At 38.7% G+C, this 18,737-nt stretch overlaps 1 protein-coding gene across 2 annotated transcripts; it reads right to left on the bottom strand.

Moving 5' to 3' along the window:
- Window positions 1-7,658: 7,658 nt before the first annotated feature.
- LOC142641995 (putative glucose-6-phosphate 1-epimerase) lies at window positions 7,659-11,706 on the bottom strand. 2 transcript variants are annotated; one of them, XM_075816337.1, is made up of 9 exons: window positions 11,511-11,706; window positions 11,110-11,256; window positions 10,443-10,517; window positions 9,556-9,612; window positions 9,308-9,465; window positions 9,042-9,173; window positions 8,714-8,816; window positions 8,489-8,588; window positions 7,659-8,315 (listed from the first exon to the last, which is right to left on the bottom strand). In XM_075816337.1, exons 2-9 carry the CDS (start codon window positions 11,185-11,187, stop codon window positions 8,077-8,079), a joined length of 942 nt encoding a protein of 313 aa, XP_075672452.1. In that variant the 5' UTR covers window positions 11,188-11,256; window positions 11,511-11,706; the 3' UTR covers window positions 7,659-8,076. The 2 variants fall into 2 exon arrangements, with proteins under 2 accessions (XP_075672452.1, XP_075672461.1); XM_075816346.1 differs by lacking the exon at window positions 11,511-11,706 and having other exon boundaries at window positions 11,110-11,327.
- Window positions 11,707-18,737: the final 7,031 nt, after the last annotated feature.

The following is an 18,737-nucleotide window of genomic DNA, read 5'->3' on the forward strand; positions in this document are numbered from 1 at the left end:
TTAATTAATAAAAGCACATTTTATTAATAATAATACCTTCTAAGGTTATTTACATTCCATGGGCGTGGTACAATTCTTTCATCTAAGTCAGCTAGCCGATATGACCCTATGCCCGCTACTAAAACAATGCGATAGGGGCCTTCCCAGTTGGGTCCTAGCTTACCCCAAGCTGGGTTCTTAGAAGTGCCTACAACTTTTCTTAGTACAAGATCACCAGGTGCAAGTGGCCTTAGCTTCACGTGGGCATCATATCCCCGTTTTAGTTTCTGTTGATAATAAGCCATTTGGACCATAGCTGCCTCGCGTCATTCCTCGAGTAAATCAAGACCTTTCTCCAGGAGTCCATTGTTATTCTCCGGGCTAAAAGAGCTCGTCTTTAGGGTGGAAAAACCAGATTCCAGAGGTATCACCGCCTCGGCTCCATAAGTCATGGAGAATGGCGTTTCTCCCGTGGACCTGCGCGATGTGGTCCGATACGTCCACAGAACATGAGGGAGCTCTTCCACCCATTTGCCTTTCGCATCGTCCAACCTTTTCTTGAGCCCACTGACTATGACCTTGTTAACGGCCTCGGCTTGCCCATTCCCCTGAGGATAAGCTGGGGTGGAGTATCTATTCATGATACCCATGTCACCACAATATTGCCTAAAGGCCTTGCTGTCAAATTGAACGCCATTGTCTGAGATAAGTGTGTGTGGTATACCGAATCTGGTGACAATATTTTTCCAGACAAACTTCTTGGAATCAACATCCCTGATATTTGCTAAGGGCTCGGCCTCAACCCATTTAGTGAAATAGTCTGTTCCCACAAGAAGCCATCTTTTTTTTCCTGCAGCTCTCGGAAATGGCCCCATAATGTCCAATCCCCACTGCGTAAAAGGCCAAGGACTGGAGAGAGGGTTGAGAACCCCTCCAGGTTGATGGATATTAGGGGCGAACCTCTGGCATTGATCACATTTTCTGGCATAGTCCTGAGCCTCTCTCTGCATATTGGGCTACCAATAACCCTGAGTCAAGGCCCTATGGGCTAAGGACCTTCCCTTAGTGTGGCTTCCACAAATCCCTTCATGCAGTTCCTCCAGAAGTGCTTCCGTTGATTCAGGGTGCATACACAACAAGTACGGTCCTGAGAAGGATCGTTTATACAGTTTTTGGTCCTTGGACAACCAAAAACGTGGCGCCTTTCGACGTATCTTATCTGCTTCTGACTTGTCTTCAGGAAGGATATCATTCCTAAGAAAAGATATGACCGGGTCAATCCAACTAGGTCCCGGCCTTATTAGATGGATGCGGGCCGCCTTGACGGGGGTAAGAGTTGGCTCTAGCAAATCCTCCACAAGGACGATCCTGGGCAGACCCTGAGCCGAGGACGTTGCTAACGTAGCCAAAGAATCGGCATGGGTGTTTCCACTTCTGGAGATGTGAGTTAGGACAAAGGAGTCAAATTCAGCTTGCTGACGCTTGACTAGAGCCAAATATTCCTCATTCTGGGGTCTCTAGCCTCCATGGTCCCCATGACTTGGCCGACCACTAACTGAGAGTCCGAGAACACATGGATTTCCTTTCCACCCATCCTACGTACCATCTGCATGCCCACCAAGACTGCTTCATACTCGGCCTCATTATTAGTAGCCGAGAATGCCAATCTCAAAGATTTTTCGAAGACAACTCCTTCAGGGGACATTAGAACAAGTCCAACACCAGACCCTCTCTGATTAGCAGCCCCATCCACATACACTTTCCAAGTCGAAGGTACTGCGGCCGTGATCACACCAACTGATTTTCCATCCATGTGTGCTTCTTTTAGAGTTTCTTCTAGCAATGGTTCAGTAAACTCTGCCACCAAGTCAGCGAGGACCTAGCCCTTCACCGAGGTGTGTGGCTTGTATTTAACGTCAAAAGCCCCTAAAATGGTTCCCCACTTTGCCACCCTACCAGAGTAATCGACGCTGCGTAACACCGCCTTGAGAGGCAATTGGGTCAGAACCACTACGGTGTGAGACTGGAAATAATGAGGAAGCTTGCGCGTGGCGTGAACAATGGCCAGAAGCGCTTTCTCCAAGAGCAGATAGCGCACTTCGGCCTCATTTAAAGACTTATTGACGTAGTAGACCGGTCTTTGCACCCCGCTTTCATTCCTTATAAGGACCAGGCTGACCGCGTGGACGGCCACTGCCAGATAAGCAAACAAGACCTCGTCCGCCTCGGGGCGAGACAAGATGGGTGGCCGAGAAAGATATTGCTTAAGCTGCTGAAAAGCTAACACACAATCCTCGGTCCATTGAAACCCTTTCCATTTATTCAAAAATTGGAAGAAAGGACGGCATCGGTCAGTGGACCGAGAAATAAACCTATTCAATGCGGCAATCATTCCGGTCAATTTTTGGATCTCTTTTGAGTTCCGAGGCGGCTGCAAATCCTGAATAGCCTTGACCTGCGCTGGGTTCACCTCTATGCCTCTGTGAGTAATCATGTACCCCAAAAACTTTCCGGACCCCACGCCAAAAGAGCACTTTGAGGCGTTAAGGCGCAGCTTGTACTTTCTTAGCACCTGGAAGGTGTCGGCCAGATCTTTGACGTGTGAAGGTATTGTTTTACTCTTCACCACCATATCATCTACATACACCTCAATGGTCTTCCCTAGTTGCTGTTCAAACATTCTAGTCATCATTCTCTGGTAGGTAGCCCCAGCATTCTTCAATCCGAATGGCATGACCTTATAGTGGTAGTTCCCTGTTGGAGTAATGAAAGCAGTTTTCTCCTGATCCTCCAATGCTAGTGGAATCTGATGGTAACCCTGGAAGGCGTCCAAAACACTCATTCGAGGATGTCCGACAGTGGCATCCACCAGTTGATCAATACGCGGCATTGGGAACGAATCCTTGGGGCAGGCCTTGTTCAAATCTGTGAAGTCCACACATACTCTCCACATTCCATTCTTCTTTTTAACCATAACCGTATGCGCCAACCATTCGGGGTAGAAAATTTCTTTAATAGCCCCATCCCTCTTGAGTTTGAGCACCTCTTCCTTTACAGCCTCGGCATGCTCTTTGGACGAACGTCGAGGTGGTTGCCTTCTCGGCACAATGGCAGGGTTGACATTCAAACGATGACAAATGAAGTTCGGATCTACGCCTGGAGCCTCATAATGGTCCCATGCAAAAACATCAATATTGTCCTTCAGAAATTCCAACAACTCCATCTTCTCTTGGTGTGGTAAACGTATGCCTACTTGGAAGAACCTCTTTGGATCATCGGATATCAGAAACTTCTCTAACTCCTCACAATAAACCTCCTCTCCTGTCACCATTCCAGGTGCATCAGGAGCTGTTAATTGCTATAAGTCTTTGCTGATCAGAGCCCAAGATTCGGCTTCCGTCTGGTGCAGCACTGCAGCTGATATGCATTGCCTGGCCACCGATTGGCTGCCGAGGACCTCTTCAACACATTCCCCTGAGGGGAACTTAACCTTAACATGCAAGGTAGAGGAGACAGCTCCAAGAGCGTGCAGCCATGGCCTGGCGAGGATGGCTGTATATGGAGAGTACGCGTCAACCACAATAAAATCCACCTTAACCGTTTCTGAGCCGGATTGAACGGGCAAACGGATCTGTCCCTTCGGCACAACGGCTCTCCCTTCGAAGCTTATAAGTGGCGAGTCATAAGGAGTAAGATCTTCCAGCTTCAATCTTAACCCCTTAAATAGATCAGGGTACATGATATCTGCACCGCTGCCCTGATCTATCATCACCCTCCTCACATCATAGTTCCCTATCCTAAGCGTAACTACAAGAGCATCGTCATGGGGTTGGATAGTCCCTACCTTATCCTCCTCGGAAAATCCCAAGACGGGCAAATTTAGCTTCAACCTCTTCGGCCTGCAGCCCGACTCCTCGGTCTGAGGATGTGAAACTGCCATCACCCTGGTGGGACCCGAGCCGGTCCTGCCAGGTGCAGCAAAAATAACATTAATTGTTCCTAACACTGACCGAGATGAAATATTCCTCTGATTGTGCGAGCCAGATTGACTGCCCTGCCTGCTAGGATGGCACAAGTGTGGCCCATATCCTGATGGTATTGGCAGAAGAGGTTCTGATTCCTCTTTGTGGGATCTCCTGCCATCTTGCTAGGCCATTTGAAGAAGGGCTCCTTACGAACTTTTTCCAGCAACTGATGTACTGGTTCTCGGAACACAGTGTTCACGGCCTGAGGTGCTGCCGAGCCGGGTTGCCCAACGTAATCTCTCCTCGGCTTGTTATTGTGGTACCTGTCCGACCTGAAATCCCTTCCCTCCTGCGGGATAACCTTCTTCTTACCCTTTCCTTGCTGTTGGTCTTCCTCCACCCTCTTGTACTCGTCAATACGGTCCATGAGGCGACGTACGCTGCAGACGGGCTTTTTAGTCAAAGGCTTTCTCAGGTCGTGATCAGTAGGAAGACCTACTTTAAAGGTATTGAGCTCCACCTCATCAAAGTCGCCATCTATTTCATTAAACATCTCCCAGTAACGGTCGGAGTATGCTTTCAACGTCTCCCCCTCCCTCATGGTCATGGATAACAGCGAGTCCAATGGCCGAGGTACTCTGCTACACGTAATGAACCGCGAAGCGAATGCTCTAGTAAGCTCCCCGAACGAACCTATAGACCCCGATTTAAGTCCATTGAACCACCTCATAGCAACAGGTCCCAAGCTAGAGGGGAAAACTTTACACATCAGGGTCTCGTTGTGAGAGTGCACCGCCATCCTTTGGTTAAAGTGACTCACGTGCTCCACCGGATCAGTCCGGCCATTGTAGATGGTAAATGTGGGTTGAGTAAACCTCCTGGGAAGCCTCCCCTTCTCAATCCTCCGTGAAAACGGAGATTTGGAGAGTTGGTGCAACGTCCGACTCATAGCATCGTTCCCTGAGCCCCTAGAAGGAAGCTTCTTGCGTCTGCGAGCTGGCTGGTCGTCCTCCTCACTAGAGGACATTACATCGGAGGGTGAGCATGACCTTGAGCTGTAGCTACCTCCCCGTACCTCCTCTGAGGAAGGATCAGATGAGGATGGTGAAGACCTGCGTCTGGCGCGGCGTAGCTTTCTCTTCAAAAGATTAATTTCCTTCTGCATGGCTTTAGCACCATCCTCATAGGTGGTGCTACCCCCACCATGAGTATGGCTAGCCTCGGGGTGTTCTGTATGGACACTTCCCTCACGATCCCTTCGATGCTCGAGACGCTCGAAAAGATCCTCCGGCTGTGATCCCTGTGACTCTGCATGGTGAGAACCCAAGCCTGCCATAGTATCCCAACTCCTTCCAGACTAGATTCCCCACAGACGGCGCCAATTGTAAGTGCACAATTGCACCTGGACCCAAAAACAACTATGGCTCAGGCCCAATGAGCCTTAAACAATGAAATTTGTATAGTGTGGGCTTGAAACCTAGGTTTGAAGTACTGAGAACTTGATGACAGACTAAAAGTTACAAACACTTGTAAACAATAAACGATAATTGCAAATAGACCTCCTCGGACGTGAGCCGAGGACTACTTCTGTGTTTTTTCTCTTTCTTTCTTTAAAGGTTACAATTCTTAATTTCTTTCTTAGTTCCCCCCCTCTTCCCTTTGGCCTTCACCCCCTTAAATACTTCCTTCCCTGATGCTTTTTTGGACAGTGACTAGAAGTTTCAGCCCTACTGTTCAGGGGTCACTTCCCCATTAATGCGGCCAGGGAGGTAGATGCAGAGCCTTTAATGCGGAGGTGGCAGCCTTTGCACTTGATATTTTCTCCAGCACTGGTACATCTAGAAGGTTCAGGGTATCCCCTTTTAACCATTAGTCTTTCCAGAGTTATACCTTGACCTTCATAATGAAGTTTTGAGTTCTCTTGGATTTGTCTGCGGAGAAGCTCGTTCTCGGCTGTATCCTCGGATCCTCGGCGTATGGGCCAATTCGTAGAGTTTAATTCTGGAGTAGGTCGGCCCTCAATGCTACAGTCCAAAGGCCCATATGCCCACTTGGGTCATTTTACCCCCCATACAACCAATACTAGATTACATCTTACTCAATATCTTTTTATTAGAAGTGAATTTTTACAAATCCACCATTAAATTACATCTTCTTCTTATATCCTCCATGCTTGCAAAATTTCTAGAAAATTAAATATAAATAGATGTGTCATCAATAAATTATTTAAATTGCAAGTTTTTGTAATTTAAAATTCTGCATAAAATATAAGTTTATAGATGATATAGTAAATAATATCTAATTGACATAAAATTTGAAATATGTATTAAAAACGTAAAGAACATACAATTTAATGAATTTTCAAAGTATATAGTAATATTTATTTTATTGAGTAAAGTTATAGACTAATTTTTTAGCTAAATTTTGTCAATTGAAATGTTTACTAAGGTTTTCTGCCCATCAGTACGTAAATCCCTTGCTTTTGCTCTCCCATTCACACCATAAACCTTCTATTTTAACGGTCACAAATTAATGAAAACTCATGAACCCTTTTACCAGTGAATGTAATCACCCTGATTATGTTCCTATGTGAGTTTCATTTTTTTTTTTCATTTTTTTTTTCCTGATCTTTGTGTGTTCTAATTTTCTTTAGTTATATCGAATTTTTTTCCAAATGTGTTGCCAAGAAAACTTGGCACTTAGGTTTAGTGGTCTTTATTTTTAACTTTTCCCCTTGCCACTCATCTATAAACATCCTCATTTGAGGTCTGGCAATTTCATGGACAAATATTCTTTTAATCACCTGTGGCTGGCCTTAGAGTATATGCAACTTTATTCTCTATATGATGAAAAGTACTAAAAGAAGTTTTGACATGTCCACCTTGAGTTGGCTTGGAGACCTTTAAGGAATGGTCCTGTCCTGTTAGATGTTATGTTTATTTTGAGTATTTAAACTCACCTTGAGTTGTTGATCTTAAAATCACGTGGGTGAGGTTATGTAGCGATTGTAGAATTTCTTGACATAAGAAATCTTATAGGTAGGACCTCACAAAATTGTGGGTATTCATTTCCAATTTTCCAATATGTTGCCTATGATAGAGTGATTTCTTGTAAGACATCTTAAACATCATGCTTGCCAATTGTTTCCTCAGTTTGAATTAGCAGTTTGCTGCAGCTTTTTTTGTTAAGCAATAACGACTATACTAACTGCATTGGCAATAACTAGGTCGATGACAGGCTGGGTGAATGACTATCTTTTCCCTAAGTAGAATCCTAGGTTTCTAACACAACTTATAAGGAAAAAGTTCTCAAAAGGAACACTATCACCACTAGCTTGCAATATCGTCTCAATAGAAAGAAATACAACAAAAAGCCTTATGGTTTTGGAAACTATTGGGGGATAAACATTGCTCCTTGCAAATGTTCTCAAGGTCTCGTCAGAAGTAGAGCCTCCTAAGGAAATTGTAGAAATGCCTCAATTTTTCTTTAAAAAAAAATTGCATTGGTAGGCAGTATCAAATACCATATATGAAAAGCACTTTGAGACTGGTGCTATAAGTGCTCCCAATTGATTTTTTAAATATAGCATATGGGACAAAGAGAAAAACATTGAGATGGCAATGCCAGAAGATTCTATCCCCTAGAGATTAGGAAATTGCTAAATAAGAAGTATGATAATGAGAATGTGTTCTGCTTTCTACTGTAGAATCCAACTGTCACAAATGGAACTTGCTCATGCATTAGATACATTATTAGGATTCCAAACAGCCAAAAGTTTACAGTAACTTGTGTGGTTCCTTCAAAGAATGAACCAATAGACAAATAAATAAAATAGTTACAACATAATGGAAATAAATTGTTTACACTTCATACGAAAGGACATTTCTCACCATTTCAAAGTGGCAATATACAAAATGGTAGTGGAAACCAGTTGTCTACACTTCCATTCCTGGAAATATACAAATGGTCCTATTGCTTAAACTTGAATCTGACCTAGACATGTATACTGTCAAGTTTTACATGCAGTTGATTTAGTCCTCTCTGGGAAGCCCAAGTGCCTCCACAATGATAAACACGGACAAGCAAGGGCTTTTTTATTGTACAGTACATAATAAAGTTGACATAAAAACCTTTAATGATTGACTGGATGAGGTGAGTGATAGCCATAAAGAACCTTCCAAGGGTCCAACTGTCCACTGCAATAGCTTGATGACACAGTTGAGAGTTCTTGATAGCCCTTCCACTCTTCCAAAGGTTTTAAGACAATTGGGGTTTCAACAGCTGCAGAGTCCACACATAACATGGTTTTGTAGTCCACATCCCCCAAATCAGGAAGAGCCTTGGCCTTTTTGTCCCAAGGATTCCAAACAACTGCAAAGCACAAAAGTTTAAAGCTTTAAAGTGACTTCTGGGAAAAAAGATAAGGAAATCATATAAACCACAAACTCTTGATTTTCAAGATCGTGCAAGGAAAGCATTTTGATATATTGAAGAATGATGAGATAGAACGCTAATATGGAATTTTTAACATTAATTATAAAAACCTGCATCTGGCATGCTCTCTTTTCGTAGTACAAAGGTTCTTTTCTTCTCATGGTCAATGATAGCAATCTTTGCTGGGGTTGTCAAATAAACTCTGTCAATCTACAGGGGAATCATGATTTATCCTTAGAGAGTTCACATGAGAGAATTGGCAGGTTAAATTTAGTTTGTGTACATCAAATTCACACCCAGAGTGAAAGGTAAAGTGGAATAGAAAATTTTAGTACCTCGCCATCAAAGGTAACAGCATCTGCCTGCTCTGTGAACCTTTTTCTGCGCTCCAGATTATCTAAGTAATCAAGTGTCTCCAAGCCCTCAACGCGCACTTCACTGCAAATCAAACAGCATCATGCAACCCTCTGAAAAAGGATAACAATGAAGTATGCTTCCAAACTCAGCTATTAGTAGGGGACATGCAATTACTAGTGCACTACATCTGGTCATGATCATTGCATTCAAATCACAACCCACACCCCCCCCCCCCTTCCCCAAACACACACGCACAAAATAAATAATGCATTCAAAACATATAGCTTCTACTTTTACTAGGCTCACCTGATATCTGATACAGATAAGTAGTTGCGCAGTGCAAATGTAAATGAGAAGGGCTTATTGTCTGTATTTCTAACACGGGGGATTAAGGTTAGCTTTCCCGCACTAAGAGAAATACGAAGCCTCAGCTCAAAGCTGCAAAAAAACCAACATTCAAATATTTAAAGGTCCAGATAGGTGGCTGTGTTCTTTCAAATCAGTCCATAACATATGACAATGTCATATAATTATCTACCCAAAATAAGTTGTCTCATAATTCAAGGGCATACCTACGTGGCCATGTCTTTAGATCTTCTTCTGTGGATTTCAGTATCAGATCCACTGATGATTGATTGTTAGCTGGAGGCAAAGACGAAGCGTCACCATCTAATGACCACATTCTGTTCCTTGCAAACCCATGTTGCTCTAGTGAACCAAGATTTCCAAACTACAACAGGCAATAGCAGCTAAGAATGACTATTTTCCAACAAGTAGAAAAAAAGGTAAATAAGTTTCTGCTAGTTTCCTACTGACAGACCTGTGGGAAGCAGACAGGTATTCCTCCCCTAATGGCTTTAGGTGGCTTCCATATAGCCTGCAGAATAGGGAAAGCCCCGATATAAATATGTGGAAAAAAAAAAGACTGGTTCAAACGGTTGCTTCAGCAAAAGTAAACAACTCAAACAAGGGCAATTATATTTGAAGCACAAGTACATGTTCTTTATGACAAGTCCAGTATTGTATTGAGTAATAGTAAAGACAAGCGTGAATTGTGTCTGCAGCGGAGCTGATATTAATTGAATAAAGATGAGATAATATGAAAAATGAAAAAAAAACTTCTCTAAGTAGAAGTTCTTTTTATGAAACACTTTGCTGCATGCTTACACAATTAGGATCATTGGCATTGCAGTTGTTTGTGCTCATGTTGACACAGTTGCCTTGTGCATAAAAGTTTCTTTTAGTATCATTTTCTTGATTATTTAGTGAAAACGAAAGCTTGGTCAATCAAGTAGCCATGGTTTATGACCCTTAACCATTTTGCTAGTAAGCATTGGATTCTGAACTTCAGGAAATTACAATTTGGTTGATTTTTTATTATTAAAAATGCAAACTTTTTGAATCAATTAGCCATATTTTATGTCCCCTTAACTACTTTGCTAGTAAGCATTGGATTCTAAACTGCGGCAAATTGTGAAGAAAGAACTACTTGAGGCCATCTGGCCATGTATAAGACGAAATATAGAAGAGAAGGTGAACATCAGAAAAGCTAAGCTTTACCCGACAGATTATTCTAGAGGATTGTCCATTGAAAGCAATTTCATATTTGCAGAGTGCAAAAATTTTCATTTGAGCATCAAATACAACCATGTTCAGTAATCCAACTAGGTATTTCTAAAATCAAACATAAAAATAAATTTTCTTTACCTTGCTGCTCATAAAAAACAGTTCTTCTTTTCGTTCATTCTTCCAAGAAACAACCTGTCCTCCATAAAGAAGCACCTGAAACCATTCTATGTCAAACCATTGATAACTAAAGTTGAGATCACCTTATTATAATCGTTTTATAAACATGGTTAAATTGTACAGGATGGGACAAATTAAAAAAAAAAAAAAAACTAAGTGATTTATATATGTTAAACAATATCAAGTAACTCTTAATTTTCTTGATCATTCAAGTGATTTAGATTGAACCATCAGTTCCACCTTTTGAATTCACAGAGTTCAACATGTTGAGGACTGACTATTTAAACTACATAGGCATCTCCAAGTATAATCCTCCAAAAATGGCCTTGTTTCCCCTACTTCAAAAGAATTCGGAAGGGTTCTACTCATCACTGTAACAATATGCCTATAATTTAAGTGTAAATTACCATTTATTCTTCATTTATGCTATAATTACTATTCATTCTACCACATTTTTTTTTTCATACAATCAATTAATTTGAACAACAATATAATACACAAAAATAACATAACAACTACTCATGATCCAATTATATCACTCAAAATTTTGCATCCCATATGTTATATCATTCATCATCTTCTAAGTTTCACAGCATTAAATCAATCAAACATACAGCAAAAAACTAACCTCTGCCGAGGACCCATTTGGCTCAGTCAGAATAATCCGGGGCAACCCATTTGCATCATGAATTATATTGAGTGGCATCGGCCTTGGCTTCAACCTCGCCCTTATGCTACTCACAAATGGGTTCACTTTTCCTTTCCTCCACTCCAGCTGCACACAAACCAAACCAACAAAATCCAAACAACATAGCAAACATGTACTTCAGTACCACAAACATCCATGTATATATGTACTAAACCAAAATAGTCACATAAAAACATAATCTCTAAACACCCTTTGTCAGAAAATAAGAACCATCAAGTTTGAGAACCAATTAAAAAAAAAAAAAAAACCAACTATATTAACTAGAAAGAAACACATAATAATAAGATTACTACGTAAAAGAAAGAGATGGGTTAGCTTACTTTTATTGCTATTATTATTATCTTTTATAAAATGATAGTATATAATTATAAGATTGTGTATATCGGCTTCGAGTTTAAAGAAAAAAAACCATTCAACAACTCTGAGTTTGTGACAAGTCCATGATACACATATATAGATTATATAAATATATATTATATTGGAGAGAGAGAGATAGAGACATGGGTTACAGATAGAAGGATACCAAAGGAAAAGAAATCCAACTATGATGTACTTTTCATTGTGTCATTGGATGCTCTGCTCGTTCTGTCTCTTTCAGTTAAAGATCTCAATCACCTATGGTTGTGTCCACCTTGTTCACGTGGAACCTCAACAATTTTCCACGTCAGTTTTGTGAATTTGGGACCTACTTGTGATGGGTCCTACTTGTTATATCTAATTATATTAGCAATCATTTTGATATGACAAATTTTAGCCGTGTGATTGATTCACTTTGGTATTTTGCTTTGGTATTTTGCTTGTAGTGCATGTAATAACTAATAAGTGAGGGCAGGTAAGCAAAACTCCCAAGATGACGCATATCTCTTCCCATGCTACAAAGATAGTGCATTTTTCAAAGGACACAACAAATCAACGGTTCTCATCAATTGAACACAAAACAGATAAGTATTTTTTTTTGTTTTGTTTTTCCATTATGCTGAGAAATTCTGGTCTAATGACGTATAGAGTTAGACCTACACATGGAATCTTTCGACACGGGTCTAATCCATTGTTTTTGTTTAAATTAACTTTAGTTTTTCTTACAATAAAGTAGCCAGAGAAAGATTTTAACCTCCTTCTTCCTTTTCAACTTATTTAGCATTTTTCATCATAAACAATAGTGTAACTTATTGCAATGTCATCCTAACCCACAAGAAATCTTTATCATTATCTATTAGTAATAAGTACTGTCCTCCTTGATGAGGTTGATACCTCTCCACAGAACACTATTGTATTGCCCTTAACCTTCCTGTTTTTAGACAAAAAATCCCCACTAATGTGATTTGGAGATCTCCTCAGCAACATTGGCATGAGTTAAATACTATGGATCAGCTCGTGGCTGCCTTTGTTTTGTAGGTGGATGTGGTCTCATTAGGAACCACCAAGGAAGATGGGTGAAACTTGAAAGGCTTCACTAGAGCTATAGGCTAGTCAAATAGCTTAGAAGCTGAGCTTTGCGGGCCGTGAGGGGTGGCTTTACTTTATGTATTCTCCTTCAATTTCAAGCAATTGAAATTGAAATTGAAATTGAGGCTAATTTTGTTATTGTCTTTCTCACCAATTATGAAGCCTCATATGCACCTATTGTTGATGATTACAAAAACTTGATGAACCGAATCCCCCGGCGGAAGTTTAACCACTGTCATAGGGAAGCTAACTCTTGCACTGATGCCTTTGCGAAGATGGCAGTTCACCTGCAACAAGACTTTATTATTTTGGACACTCCGCCTGTGGAGTTGTTTTCCCATTTGTTACATGACCTTTTTGGTCTTGGTTGTAATTGACTATGTTATTATGGCGGTATAGTTTTCTCTTTCTATATATTTCCCTATTACCAAAAAAAAAAAAAAAAAAAACTAATAAAGGAAGAAGTGCCTTGTTCCATGTCATTAGGAGTTCCATCAAATATAACAGAAACTTCAAATTTCTATTAGACAACCTTTCGAGGGAAATTTACTTTTGGAGAAAAGGGCTTATTAACAATGGACAAGGGCAATAATGCTCAATTTTGAAGTTTATGATGACATTGTTTAGTTTTGAAGTTTGAGAGAAGATTGTAATTGCACTATAATTGTGGGGTTATGGATTTTGGGATTTGGCCGAGAGCATGTGGTTTTGGCCGAGAAGCATGAGTGGTCCGAGTCCGAAGAGTACTATTTCCTCGGATAAAGCCAAACGCAAATCTGGTATAGATCCTAATGATCAAGGATGACCTTCTAGGAAGTTCTAATGATAGCAATGAGCATCATGAACGTACAAGAGGGATAAGGACTCAAAAAATATCTAAGAGAAAACTGCTACCACCGCATTAATGAGGAAGTGACCTTTAAACAGTATTATGGCAGCCTTATAGCCATCCCAGAAGACTTTTAGAGGGGGCTGATGGGACAACCATCAACTGTCCACATGTGGTCTACGTGTAGGGTAAGGATGAAGGGAGAGATGTAATGTAAATAAAGGTAGAGATCCCAGAGAAGAGAGGATGAAAAAAGGAGAAGAGAAAGCACTATAGCAATCTCAACAACTCATGTAACCATTGTCATCCAATATATGCTAGAACAGAGCTCCTCGGACTGTGCCGAGAACCAACTTTCTCGCCAAACCGGGTTCAATTCTTGTTGGCTTATCATCCAAAATCATATTAACTGTTATCCAAGCACTAAAACTTAGCTCTTTGACCCACTCTCTACAAATTTATTGTACTGGGTTCACTGGGCCAAGATCCCTTACATTTTGAGCTTGGTCTGAAAATTGTGTCCTTACAATAATTACAAGATATAGTGCAATCAAAAAAAGGAAAAAAAGAGAGACAAAAACCACTTGTTATTACAGGACCATGAATTGATTGGCCTAATTGGAAGATCAAGATTGTATATTTGCCATGAAACTACTAGACTGTATATACAAATACAACTACAAGTTCAAGTAGGTATTGACCAGTAAGCTTATTTAGGCTTATTACAAGTCGCTTTTGCTCGACGCTGGTTAGAGTGGGCATCAAGGAAAAACGACATAACGTGATTCTCTAGCGTTCCTTCCACTTTCGGTTCAGTAACCTTATATGGAAAATGGAGAAACAGAAAATGACATTGTATATAGTAGAGTAATAATAGGCAATCAGCTATTATCATGATAAGAGAAAAGGTGGTGAGTGGTGACTACTAAAATTTCAATGACAATGACTAAGTGCTCTTGTCATCAAGCACCTAACTTATTTACTTTCGGTCTGTCGTATGCTCTATATTAAGTAAGCAAATAGCCAAATTAACTCAATTGCATGACTAAAAATGATCTCTTTCTTTTGTGGGTTTTATATGGCACAACTCATAACATATTTTTTTGTCGAATAAAATATTAGGAGCTCAATTCCTATCTATACAGAAAATTAATATATCTTAGTATAATGATAAAGAGTAATTATTATAGAATGGACACAATAAAGTTGAAATACTATAGTATTTATTAGCGGTGAAGTCAAGCCGGGGCCATGGGCACCTCAAATTTTAGAACTAGTCTTCTTGAATTAGTCTAATAAAAGTAAGGGAAAAAGCTAATGCACAGAGTGTGTTAATATATACTGAAAATGTGACTAAAAAAAAAATTACATTTTTAGTGTATTTAGGTAGTGTGTATTTTTACACATTGTGTCACAATAAATACTACTCTAAAAGTAAAATCCAACAAAATTAAATTAATACAAGAAACTATAATAATAATAATAATAATAATAATAATAATAATAATAATAATAATAATAATAATAATAACAATAATTTTGGTACCAAAAAAAATCCCCATTGCCCGTTCCTCAGCCCATGCCTCCCCAAATATTTGCAAAACCCCAAATTAAAAAATGAAAATAAAAACAAGTATCTTAATTTCTTTCTCTTTCTCCCTCTTTCTTGTTATCTCTCAGTTTTGTGTTGTTTTGTACTGTTATTGTTTTTGATAATAAAAGCAATTAGGTGAATGTGTGGTTAACAAGCGAGTTACTTTTTTTAGTGCTGTTCAACACTTCAGGTGAATGGATATTTATGTAATTGTATATGACTTTAATTATATAATATGTAATATATTATATATAATAGTAATAATAGAGTGGTTGAGTTTATGTAATAAGAATAATATATAATATAAGATACTCGGGCGGGTTTATGCATTTAGGGCCTAACGTGAATAATAAATTGAGACATTTTATATATTTAAAAATGGTTTTTAAATATTGCTTAAATTTTATTATTTTGTTTTAGATGCAAAATTACTAATTAACATGAACTATCTAGAATTTGTTTTTGAGAAAGTCTATAGATACAAAATTTGACAAAAATTTTCACATCTGTTGATGTGGCAGATTAATAGTGGTAATTAAAAAAGTGATATTAGTGGTAGATCTAGATGAGAACTAGTAAAAGTTTGTCAACTCAACTGGTGTAAAAAATGTTGTGAAATTTTTTTTGTGTATTGCTATTTTTTTAGAAGTGTTATTGTTACATTCACAATATTTTCACAATAAATTTTATGTGTTAAGTTGTTACTAGTTCTAATTTGAATTTATCATTGAAATTACTTTTTTTAACTACCAATAACAACTAGTAAGTAACAACCTGCAGCTTAGAATATATTGTAAACATATTGTTAAAAATATTGTGAACGTGGAATTTCCCTTTTAATAAAAAATATCATTTTATTTATTGGCTAATATTTGGGCTTAATCAATACTATTACAATAAAAGAAATAGCTCTATTGGTTAAAATTTGAAGGCCTTTTTTTACTTAGGGCCTTAGGCAATTGTCTCTCTTGCTTATATGGTAGAGCTGGTTGTGATAAGATATAATAGTGTTGTAAATTGTAATATATTGTGTGATGTACTGAATATTTAAGTTCTAAAATGTGGATGATTTATGGGAATATAATCCATTATTGATGAATATTTTAAGAGAAAAAAATATTCAAACTTAGAAGCTACTACCCAATGTGATCCTAAATTATGACTACCAATTAAAAATCGGTCGAGTTTATCTCAAAATTAGGCCATATAAATACAGAATTCAAGATTATTAAATAAGTTTTTGAGTGATTTTTTTAACTATGTACTTAAAGAGATGGTTAAAAAGTTTGATTTAGAATCAATTATAAATTATTTTAGTACAATGAAAGAGCGTAAGACATAATTTTATTAATTTAGGAAATAAAATATTTGTTTAGGGTCATCAACTTTTCTGACTCTGCCACTAGTGTATGTATATAAAATCTCTTTAAATGTATCATGGTTTGCATTGGATGAAAAATTTGTTCACAAATTTTCATATCCTGTAACTCATATTGTCAAAGAGTCCATTTGGCAACGGAAATGAATACCTTAAATTTGTGATGGGGTGAAAAATGAAAGTGGTGTGAAAATGACTGTTGTTTGGTGGTTTCGAACTTTGTTTACTGAAATATGATCTTAGTTGCCCTTTTCCTTTCGCAATCAGTAGTGAGAACTCATACAATCAGACTCCACTTTGTGAAAAAGTAGACCCACTAACCTATGAAAATTGGTGTTTTTTTCAATAAATAAATATTTTTTTTATAAAAAACTCAATTGACTGAATATTGAAATAGAATCTGAAGGGTCCACTAATCCAAAAGGATATTTATATTAAAGGGGAAAAAAAAAAAAAATCTGTAGGGTCCATATTGTATACACTAATACACCTGGTATTATGATATTTGTTTGGGGCCATTAATTTTTTCTTTATATGAGCCATATGGACCATATCTCATCTATTTACTCAATATGAGTAATATCTAAATTGTATAATATTAGTAAAAAATTTTGTAATTCAATTAACATATTTTTATAGATAAAATATTTGGGCATAGGAGTAAGGGAGAGATTTATTCTAACTATAAGGTTAACAGTATGTTAATTTATGTAATTTTAACTCTATATATATATATATATATATAATATTGAAGGTTGGGTTGGATGAGTTTATTTTGTTTGGATTTTTTTTTGGAAAATTTATTGAAATATTGGATGCAGATGTTCGGATTTTTTTTTTTGGTGTTGGATAAAGCATAAAACGAACTTTTATTTACTCAGCAAAAGGGGCAACACTGTTTGCACTCAGAAATATTATGGGAGGCCTTTTTTTTAACACCCCCCGCGCCCCCCACCCCCCCCCCCCCCCTCCCCAATTGTTTTTGGTCAAATGATAGAAGAACTTCAAATTCCACTTATTCCATTCGTTGTATCTCATTTCCATTTAAAAAAGAACGAGCACCAGAATTGAAATGTAAAAGCAAGTCAACCATATCAATAAACAAGACTCCAGCTTGAGTTGAGAAAGATTAAAGAGATAGGATAGTGCCTGCAAATTGCTATGACATGCTCATAAGATCCTGAAATGGGCACCGCTTATGTTCGAAATAGTTCTCAATTTGATGTTTGCGATCTCCTCAAAGTTTCAAACAATAGTGTCCCTGTAAGAGCAATATTATCTGATATAATTTGCAAAACCCAATCCAATCTGATTTGGGACTTATCATTTATAGAGTTATACAACCATACAAATTATTCAAATACAAAGGAAGTTCAAAATATAGATAACTCTACCCTATCCTATCTTATCATATCTCAAACTAGAACAATTTGAATTAAGAACTGAATTATCTATCTACAGCTGGTCACACGGATCTGATTTCAATTTGAAATTATGCAGCTACAGCTACACGGCACCACTATTTTGGCTGGCAGCCTTATCCTTAACACCCCCCGCAAGCTCAACCGTGCTGGAAGAACGTTGAGATTGGTCCGAAGCATAGCAAACCGTGAAGAAGAGAGAGGCTTTGTAAAGATGTCAGCTAATTGATCTTTGCTGGACAGAAAGCGAACCACAAGAGAACCATCACCAACCATATCTCGAACAAAATGAAAATCAATCTCAACATGCTTTGTACGAGCATGGAAAACCGGATTTGACGGCAAATAAGTGGCACCAATGTTGTCACACCATAGCACCGGAGAGCAAGTAACAGGAGCAACAAGCTCAAACAGGAGCACACAGCCACTTAGTTTCTGCAGCAGCATTAGCAAGAGCTTTATATTCTACCTCTATACTAGACCGAGCAACGGTCTTTTGCTTTTTGCAGCCCCAAGAAATGAGATTTTCACCAAGAAATACACAGAAGCCCCCAGTTGAACGTCGATCATCGCGGCATCCAGCCCAATCGGCGTTAGAGTAAACCTAAAGAGAGTGAGATTTTGATCACTTCAACTGTAAACCAAAATGAATGGTTTGCTTGAGGTAACGTAGAAGTTGCTTGACAGCTTGCTAGTGAATAGTTGGACGATGCATAAATTGAGAAAGTTCGTTGACAGTGAAATTAAAGTTAGGGCGAGTGAGAGACAAGTATTGTCAGGCTCCAATAGTGCTTCTGTATAAGGTAGCATCAGGAAGAGGATCCCCTTCAAAGGCAGAGAGGTTAGTGGAGGAAGCCATTGGAGAACTAAGGGGCTTTG

The sequence above is a fragment of the Castanea sativa genome, chromosome 1 (genome assembly GCF_040712315.1).
Source record: "Castanea sativa cultivar Marrone di Chiusa Pesio chromosome 1, ASM4071231v1".
Classification (NCBI taxonomy): Eukaryota; Viridiplantae; Streptophyta; class Magnoliopsida; order Fagales; family Fagaceae; genus Castanea; species Castanea sativa.

Excerpts from the sequence above, each read along its gene's own strand:
- LOC142641995 (XM_075816337.1), bottom strand. The coding sequence starts at position 11,187 with ATGCCACTCAATATAATTCATGATGCAAATGGGTTGCCCCGGATTATT. Across the intron at positions 9,466-9,555 it reads TACCTGTCTGCTTCCCACAG|TTTGGAAATCTTGGTTCACT; the intron begins GTCTGTCAGTAG and ends TGCCTGTTGTAG. Across the intron at positions 8,589-8,713 it reads CTGTTACCTTTGATGGCGAG|ATTGACAGAGTTTATTTGAC; the intron begins GTACTAAAATTT and ends ATTCCCCTGTAG.